Source organism: Ciona intestinalis, chromosome 4, assembly GCF_000224145.3.
Source record: "Ciona intestinalis chromosome 4, KH, whole genome shotgun sequence".
NCBI lineage: Eukaryota > Metazoa > Chordata > Ascidiacea > Phlebobranchia > Cionidae > Ciona > Ciona intestinalis.
The window spans coordinates 19,156-29,360 of NC_020169.2; the positions used below are offsets into that span (position 1 = coordinate 19,156).

At 34.3% G+C, this 10,205-nt stretch overlaps 1 protein-coding gene across 3 annotated transcripts; it reads right to left on the reverse strand.

Moving 5' to 3' along the window:
• Positions 1–742: 742 nt before the first annotated feature.
• Positions 743–9,427, reverse strand: LOC100179601. 3 transcript variants are annotated; one of them, XR_003395811.1, is made up of 4 exons: positions 5,160–9,427; positions 4,849–4,935; positions 4,115–4,330; positions 743–1,077 (listed from the first exon to the last, which is right to left on the reverse strand). XR_003395811.1 is itself a non-coding variant. In XM_009859930.3 (4 exons), exons 1-4 carry the CDS (start codon positions 5,207–5,209, stop codon positions 896–898), a joined length of 513 nt encoding a protein of 170 aa, XP_009858232.1. In that variant the 5' UTR covers positions 5,210–9,427; the 3' UTR covers positions 743–895. The 3 variants fall into 3 exon arrangements, 2 of the variants coding, with proteins under 2 accessions (XP_009858232.1, XP_002127330.1); XM_009859930.3 differs by having other exon boundaries at positions 5,182–9,427; XM_002127294.4 differs by lacking the exon at positions 4,849–4,935 and having other exon boundaries at positions 5,182–9,427.
• Positions 9,428–10,205: the final 778 nt, after the last annotated feature.

A 10,205-nucleotide genomic window follows, 5' to 3' on the forward strand; every position in this document is an offset into this window, starting at 1 on the left:
TGTGGTTTATTTTTACACTTAAGACATCAAGTAATTACATTATTAATTTATAGCAGTTGTTAAACAGTATCTGCAAAACAGTTCGTAATTTAACCACATCTTCTATTAAATATTTATCAATTTTACCTATATAGTTTAATAGTTACTGGTTACATTTGTTTAGTCAATCCTGCAATTTTAAATTAAAAACTCTTTACACACATTAATTCCTAACATACATGAACTACTTTAATTTTACCACTTAGCGCGAAAAAGCGGTAATGTAAACCGGCCATGTGCTTAGCCATTAAAAAGTAACGCATTTACTTTACTATTTAAATCTTTAAAACGAAGAAAAACTGCTTATACTTACTTTCTTTCGACTATATCTACACAAACTGCCTTTCCCGCTGTCTAAATTGGGGCTCAAACTGAATCACTCAAGCGTGTCCTATTTTCGCTCACTGCTGCCATTGAGTGTGATTGAGTCGCGCTCTCTAGTTATATGTATAGCTCAGTGGTTGCTATGGACTTAGCTTGGAAGACATACTCTCGGTCGCCACCTATCGATTTTTTTTGTGGCAAGTGGTCTATTGTTTTGTCACAGCAAACGTTCAAAGTTAAAAGATCCAAATTCTATTGCTATAACTAATGTGAACTAAGCTAAGTACGACATGCTGTGATGGTATATAGTAAGTTGGGGCATTTTCCAATCTACTTTTTTCGATTCATTTCTATTTGTTAAAAAAAAGGGCCGGAAGAATTATATAAGCCCTAGCCTCACGATTCTAAAAGATTGTTGAATCCCATCTAACTCCACAGCACTATAGCTTTGAAGACACCAAAAAGCTTCCTTCATGTATATTGGTTTGCATGGTTACAAATATGCCTCGTTTATTTATTTTTTTCGATTCACTTATTTTTTACTACGTGACCTACACCTTGAAGAATTTTTCTTATTTCTATATTTTCCGCTCATTGGTGTGGTATCAACGTGGTTATCCTCTGGGTGTACTTCATTTTTTTTGCTTTTATCTCTTGTGCTGTGATATTTTTCTTCTGATTTTTGAGGTGAGTTGTCACGGCGACTTAACCGGGCTGTAAAAAATATCAACACAGGCTGAAAGCATAGGTTATGAAGATTTAAACAAAACTGCCGAGAAATGAATGGTCCCACATTTAAGTCCAAAGCTAAGAACTATACAAACACATATAGTACAGTGGGGGGAGATGGGACACGTAAGCACATATTGCTCAATATATTTCCAAAATCAAAATACATGACGTTTTTTTACCAAGGTGATCCTAGAATACAGATATTCTAGCGGCCATTTTCGATACCTTCTACTGGTGCCACCAACCTAAAAGTTGGACACTGTACTAACTAGACCCCAGCGGTACCGATTCTAAAATAAAAAATTTAAAATTCAAAAAAATATTAATTATGAATATTAATATTCGTCATAAAAACATATTTATAGAATTTTCTCCCGATCCAGCTTCGAATATGTTATAGCGCTAAGTGATACCTAAAATATGAAACGTTATTTTCTTTAAAAAAGTGCGGGGATAGATGTTAAATATAAAAAAGTATGATCCTAACTTGAAGCATATAAATATTATATTTTCGATTTTTTTTCGAAAATATAACTTACGCATACATCTATGTAGGTCATTAGCATGTTATCCCCATCGAAAAAAAAATTAATTTCAACTTTTTTTGTTATAACTGAATATTAATATTCGTCATAAAAAACATATTTATAGAATTTTCGCACGAACCAGCTTGGAATATGTTATAGCGCCACGAAATACCTAAAAAAACGAAATATCGTTTTCTTCAAAAAAGTGCTGCGGGGATAGATGTTAAATATTGTGGAGAGTATTAATTACTCGAATTTCGGGTTATTTACGGTTATCCTGTCCGTACTTACGCACCTGGAAATATACCAATAATTTTAATTTATTTGTTTCAATTAATACAAAAGGTTGTTTGTTCTTGAAGCCTCTAAGATTAATTAATAGGCTCGATCGAATTGTCGCAGACAATAATGAATGTCTAAAGGAAAGGAAGATAAACCTGTTTGTTATAGAAACGCCTGAAGTAGAGGTGCAAGGTCGCTTTCGCCCATTTTATGATAATCTTTGCACCTCCGTTATTTAATTTGCGAATGTGTTCATCTTTGGCATTTATAGAGTTTTAACGTTGTTGGCAAGGTCCACCAGAGAGGAGTTTTGTGCAGTTGTAATCTAAACACTTTACTCTTCTACTATTCTGCCAACTGATACGATGCAGAATTAATAGAAGAGTAAAAAGTGAGGAATAGTGACCAAACATTTAATGATCTCCTCGTTGTCTTTTCGTTGATCATCGTCGGATTCCTGTACTAGAATATAACTGAAAACACATAGTTATCATAGGTAGTAAACAAATTAGTCAGAGCAATTGATACAAAACCATTTAACGTCGATACTTTTAGCCTCACTAGGTATATCAATATTCTTATATTTACTGTTATAATTTTGTTATAAAAACATTTATGCGGATTAATATCTACTATTTTTGCGTCCGTGCAAATAAAATATATAAACTCGAAATTCGAGTAATTAATACTCTCCACAATATTTAACATCCATCCCCGCACTTTTTTGAAGAAAACGATATTTCATTTTTTAGGTATTTCGTGGCGCTATAACATATATCAAGCTGGTTCGTGCGAAAATTCTATCAATATGTTTTTTTATGACGAATATTAATATTCAGTTATAAAAAAAAAGTTGAAATTATTTTTTTTTCGATGGAGATAACATGCTAGTGACCTACATAGATGTATGCGTAAGTTATATTTTCGAAAAAAAAACGAAAATATAATATTTATATGATTCAAGTTATGATCATACTTTTTTATATTTAACATCTATCCCCGCACTTTTGTAAAGAAAATAAAGTTTCATATTTTAGGTATCACTTAGCGCTATAACATATTCGAAGCTGGATCGGGAGAAAATTCTATAAATATGTTTTTATGACGAATATTAATATTCATAATTAATATTTTTTCGAATTTTAATTTTTTCATTTTAGAATCGGTACCGCTGGGGACTAGTTAGTACAGTGTCCAAATTTTAGGTTGGTGGCACCAGTAGAAGGTATCGAAAATGGCCGCTAGAATATCTGTATTCTAGAATCACCTTGGTCGTTTTTTTGGGTGATACCACGAGTTAGTACTATCATTGCTTTATTAATTGACAAAAAATTTAAAAATATAAAGAACACACGAGCAGTTATTTAGCCAAACGCACAATAGATGTAATTTAAAAAATTAAAAAACACACAGCAGGGTATAAAAGACAGGATAGTTTAAAATCATTGTTAATTTGGATTGATAAGTGAATTTGTTTTTAGGAAAATAATATTATATACGCTTTGAAAATTAAGTTTAAACATTCGTTTTCTTGCTCCACTGCCTATAATTTTGTTATCTATATTATATTATTAAATTAATGTAACTTACTTAATCTTCGCATGGCTGGAAACGAAAGTTGATATATCGCGGGTGTTCATACACCTCGTGCCAGTTCAAGTTACCATTTATGTTACTTTGTGGGTATTTTTTTATGTGTCGCTCATAATTTGGACAACCAAATAATGACCACTGGGTTATAGCCATTGCCGTTTTAAGTGTCTTGCCAAATATGTGGGCAAAGATGGGACACCAAGTTGAAATAGTTTTATGTGACAAAATCACACTGTACGAAATACTACAGATAGTTTTAACCAGTTTAATCGTTTACGCTCTACAAAACTTCTTCGGCTTTATTATCGTTTAGCGAGCATTCAAAATTAGCAGCTTACCATTTCTCATTTTTTTATCTGTTTTAAAAATACTGTTTCTATTTAATATGTTTGTTTTTTTTAAAAAAAAAACAGTAACCGATTTGACGCGCGTTTTATAAAGTCGTGATAATACTGTCGAATAATTTTGTAACATTATTTTTCTGATTATCATTAAAGATTTGGGGTTCGTAAAAGAGAAAACTAAATAAGTCTAGCCTAAGCAAGTGACCCCTATCTTGTCACATTACTACTATATATACATAGAGAGAGAGAGAGAGATAGCATGATGTAGTTCACCTTTGAATCTTTGAGTTACAATGTTGTCATTTACAAGCAATGGTTTATAGACCAGGTTTGTATGTAAACCATCACTAATATTTTCTGTTGACCCATGTTCTACTTGTAGAAGGACAAGTTTCTCTCTTTCTTTGTTTAATATCTCATTGGCAAACTTCGCAGACGTGCTGTTTAGATTCTTTAAAAGTCCTACTTCATCACACAAGTCGATTTGTACTGAAAAAGAACAAATATGAGAGGAGTACAAATGTTTTAAATAGATCATTGTACGGGCTAAAAGCTTGTCGGTGCCACCTTTTGTGGTGGTATGGGTCCTAAGGTAAGACACTTACGTGCTTAAGTGTCCCGTCTTTCCCCACTCCACTATATCTCAGTTTTAATACACACCTAACACTAATATTATGAGATATATATGCTTTAGTGAACGTTTAAACAGAATATATTATTATTATTATTATGCTTTTTAAGCCATTGAAAAAATGTTGTAGTCATTTATAACCGAGTTTTAATATTTTACCACAGTTCTCATCTTTGCCAACAAAATTTTATTGATAATACTGTAACATTTTTTGGTCTAATATTAAAAGGGCAACCACATGGCCTACTAGAGATATTTCTACTCTCTAGTAGGTTGTGGTCTAACGTTGGCCGTGGTAACCGTAAAAAAAAGATTTAAAAACGTCTAACGCCGGGTCCCATCTGTCCCTACGTACTATATGTGTTATTAGATTTACTTTTAGCTGGGCAGTTGCATCTTACTTTCACGTCTTTTAGGAACAGGTGCATGAGGCAATCCGGATTAAACAGTTGTGAACGATTTTCTAAATGCAAATAGTCAGGATGATAAAAGCATTGTTCTAATCAATGCAAAAACTAAATAAACCAGAGTTAACCAAACATTGAATATTGTGTGACGTGGCACGGTGGTCGGTCTGTGTAAAGCATAACAGGTTCGAAACTTGATGTTGCTCATAATATAAGCATGCTGTGAAGAATGTCCCTTTGTTATAACTCGTTGCTGCCCTGATGTTACAATAAGTCTTACCTGTTGAACTTTGAAAACTCACCTCCGTATAATATGGTGACAAATGCCATGTTTAATTCTTGCTAACAATTATGTGATCTAAAACATCCAAAACAACATATACAGTGTACATTAAACTAATCTTCCGGCAACAAAAACGAAGTGCGTTTCATTATGTTAAATAAACAACAAATATTTAAGCTATCATTGAATAAAACCTATTTGTAATGCAGATATAACTTGTAGATACTTTTATGTAATACAATAATATCGCTATTTTTTGTTCATCTGCTTTGCCTCAACGTTGCTAACGGTACCAATGCTTACAAATACGACTGTCTCAAATTATAGCCTACCTGGCTTCATCAAACAAATCTAGAACAAACACGGTAGTTTGACAAATATATTCAGTCAACTACATACATAGTAGCGCTCCACGTTAAAACGTGGTCTACCCAACAGCTAAAGTATAGTAGTTACTTTCAAGTACTATTCACAAAACTAAAGAGCACTTTTATGTATAGTAATAGATAACTTGAATGAAACGCTGAAAAAAAAACTTACAAAAACCTTTCATCCTTACGTCATCCAGCTTATGAAGCATTATAGATTAATGTGTAAACGCTGGTTATCCGATGAACAAATCTTTGCATTGATAACAGCACGGTAGATTTAACGTAGCATTTAAAGAGCGTACCAAAAAATAAACTTGTGTACTGATAGATTTGTTTAAATGTTATCTAAAGGTCCCATAAAAGTTTTTAAAAAAGCTTTTGAAAAAAATAGGTTTCAAAACCGCGCATTCAACCGCTGGAGTAAAAAAGGCCGTGGCTCAATGCTTGGGATTTCCGATAAGTAAACATTTACTCAACTTTGATGGGGCGCTACCGCGCATACGCTGTAGGCCGGAACGAGCACAATACGAGCTGGGATGTTCAATCTGGATGGAATTGGAAGTCAATCTCTTTTTTATTTTTAGCTAATTCCAGATGATTAATGGCAAATGAACTTCGTTTTACTTCCCTTTTTTTAAGATACTTACAATTTGGTATGCTTCAGTTTCTTGGAACCATGATCAAATTATAAACCATAGAATGCATAGATAATATATAAACTAAAAGAAACTGTTACCGATGGCATCATAAATATACAAACATATGTTTAGATATCTATGATGGAATTATATTTGTACATAGACACCGACGCTAGAGCATTATAAATACCTTACCCATAGTTAAATAAAGAAGTTGTATTATTAAACCATAGTACTCTAAAACAGAGTACTATGATTAAACAGAGTACTGTTTAGAGTACTATGATTAAACTATGCCTTACGTAGATAAGGTATCTGTGGCATTATATACGCTTTCTCAGCGGTCGGATCTACGCAATCGAACGTGACGAATCTGCCACATTGGTCAACCATATCTATTGGTCAAACTTAAACTTTTCATTTATAGAGATCTATCTTTGGTCTAAACAGTGTAGTTATATATACATTGGTCTCAGTATAAATTTCAAACTGAAATCCTAGTTGCCCTTTTATTATCAGTATACTCTCTTAGTCTCTTGTTTAAAATGTGTCGAAAACGCTTATTAAAAATCTGTGTTAGTTTGTGATCTCGATGTTCGTAAGAAACATAACGTTTTGGTTGAGGGGTCATTGGAAGAATGTGGGGTTCATCGTGGAGGTCAGCTGAATTTTGTGGTAAATCTTGGCGATAAAGAATAGTAAACTTTAAAGTTTAAAACACAAATAGTTTCGTTCTGTAAAGTTGTTTTAGGTTAAATTAATTTGAACGAATTGCATATATGGAAACGTATCCTCCTAATGTGTGGCTTGTGTGGTGTTATACTGTATAAGTGCAAATCTGTGAGAAGGTTTTTCAGGGTTGCTTACGCGAACTTAAGAAAGTTCTTTCCTAAGTCGGTACACTATTAACTTTATGGCAATGGCTTTAAATATAGTTTATTTGCTATGCTAAATTAATCAGTTTCTTGTCATGTTTTAGCTTATATCTTCTGTTACCAACAAAGCAATTTTCATTCGCCATTTAAAAAAATGTAAAATACATTAATAAAAGTGTGATTAGATTAAGATATATCAAATTTTCCTTTTTAGGGGTAACTAACTACCTTCTTTCAGTTACCTTATCAATATATGTTAATAAAAACTACAAACCAAACCAGTGCATACATTGGATTTGTACAATTGGTTATTATGGTAAATGAAAAACACAAATGTCACAATGCCACATATGTTTAATCACAATACAGAGTTAAAAATTGCTCTAAATAGTTACTAGGGTGAGGTGTAACTCACTTCGTCACTTGTATTATAACAAAACGTGAAACTTAGTACAACTTTAACCATAGGCGCCGATTTTTTTAAATTGCAAAAGAGGCCACGATTATGATGACGTCATTCCTTTTGCAGAAATTAGGAAAATAAAACTGCTGCCTATCGTTCATGCGGTTATAAAACTGGCAAAATCGGGCAGTCTAACTCGTTCGCCGTTCTTTGAAGGACGTTGTTTGTACGCTACACATATGAACAATAATGATACCTCGAGAACCATCAATGCTGTTGATTATCACATAGGTCCTAATTTTATACAAACCTAGTGTTTGTGGGGTTTTTAATGTCTTTAAACTGTTTGTAGTTCGTTTTTAAGCAATTCGCAATATAGGCTTTGCCTGTCAACCGTTACTTTCGATAACATATTAATTATACTAGCAGCTAAAGTTTGTTCCAAAATATGTAGTAAGCACCTACGTCTGCAGATGGCTGTTAAAGTAGTAGATTGAACCCAAGGACATCAGCCACGCAAAAATATTAAACCGTTCAGTTGAAGCTTTTATGTGTTTAATGCAGACCAATGTATGTGTTATTTGTTTTATTCTAATACAGTTGTTGCATAACCGCAGGAACTTGTATTTGCAAAGACGCTAGCCATATACTCATAGCAAGCTGTTTTAAGTATAAAACTCGCTACTATGTCGAAACAAAGCATTATGCGTAGTTGAGAAAAACATTACGGATAGTGATCACTGGTACCCCAATCGAGGGCATAATAACTGAGTACGTTGGAATATATAGTTCTTTAAGTATTTGTGGCCCTAAAACCACTAGTTCTGTTTAATTTTAAATGGGTTTTAATAATAAATTGCAGCTATACGGAGCAGGTGCTGTACCGTCTGTATAATACAGAGTAGGCCGGCCTCGTCTGCACCATACGGCGCCTATGACTTTAACACAATGTGTTGAATTTGTGTTCTGTATGATTTTGATTAGCACCATTTCGACTTAACGGCATTTTTATAAGCCTTTCTTCTTTATAACGTCATTAGTGCGCGCTAAGCAACGGAACTATCACATCACAAGCAGCATTGTGATGCAATCCATTACCGTAAGGTCAGATGTTAAGAAATACCAACTTGCGGTGATACATTACGTCACAAGCGGAATTGTGATGCCACCCATTATCGGGACTTCCGTATTGCGTAATTCCACCTTGATGTTACAATTATCATTGTGATAGAAACAAAGATCATAGGATGTTGCGCAAGCCAGCACCTGCAAGTTTGACGATCTTTCAATACGTCACAACCGCTATTGTGGTGTTTACTATAATTTAATTTTTTTTTTGATTAATTGTTTTTCACACTTTAGAAATTTCATCGTAAAACTAATGCTTCTTTATACGTATCGCGAGCAGACACGCATGCAGTTTATAGAGAAAAAGAGAGTGTTTCTTTATCGACAATCTAGAGCTGGCATGCGTATTTTTAGAGGGAAAAAGCGAGTGTTTCTTTATAAACGATTTGGGTGCAGACTGGGTAGTGCATAAGACGAAACATTGACTTTGTTAAAAAAGTTTAAAATTAAACATTAACTGCGTATGTAGTAAGCGCGCACACGGACATTGTGTATCCATGCTCTGCGCATAATGTGCGAGTACGGTAATTACCAAAGTTAGTATAGACCAAGTTAGGAAACGGATTGGAAAACAACGAGTCTTGTTATCCATTGTCCCCGCGTCTATAACGTCATAGACGCCACCATTACAGAGCCAACCGCATAGCATTTTATTATTGCTGGGTGCTGTTTTTTGTCTAAATATTGCGATTTTTTAAGAACCTAGCACTTCTGCGCGTAAAAATGGCTTTCTACTAATGTTACATCTTATCACAATAGTAAACCTCACATAAAGAATCAAATTTTATTGAACACTCAATCAATTAAAGAGTAAAAAACAGAAAATATCGAGTATACCAACCAGGGGCGCAACCAGGGGGGCTGTTTTGCTGTCATGACAGCCCCCTTTTCCGCAGACACGCACGCAGCCAGAAAGTGCTAAGACGCACACACACGCGTTGCATTTAATATTACATTCGTTCGCTTAAAATTGTTACGTCACTTGTCCTATTGTAACGTAACTATTAATTATGACGTTTCATAATATAACAATCTGGAGGAATGTGCTAACTGCCCAACCAACCACGAGATCGAAACATCGTGTATGAGCGTCACATTTTTACGCTCTGCGCCGGCGTAGGAAATAAAGGAAGACGCATGTGGTAGCATACATTCAACACTTAACAAACGAAGCAATCGTTGTGAATTTATTCTCGTGAAAAGTGACGTAATAAAACTCTGGTTCTCGTGCGGTGCCAACGAACACGTTTTTTGGCCTGCAATTTGTGTTGGTTCCAATTTACTGATAGCGTCGCTCCCTGCACTTATATTTGCACCAATTAAAATGCATAATAATCGCGGTTTATCTGCATTTAAACCAGTGGTTACCAAACTTTATCTACTCGCGTACCACTTTATGGTTCATGCAGCGTTCTCAAACCACCTACATACTAAACTACTGAAGGCTCGTGAACAACTCATTTTAAATAGTAAAATTAGAAACCGNACACACACCTATTTTTTCCGCGGGCATTCGCAACACAAACTTGGCACTGCCTTTCTCAAAGTTGCGTGAAAATAAAAGTAATTTGCCAATTAAACAGGGCAACAGGCGCGGTAATAAACAACCTAAATATGTTCCAGAAGTA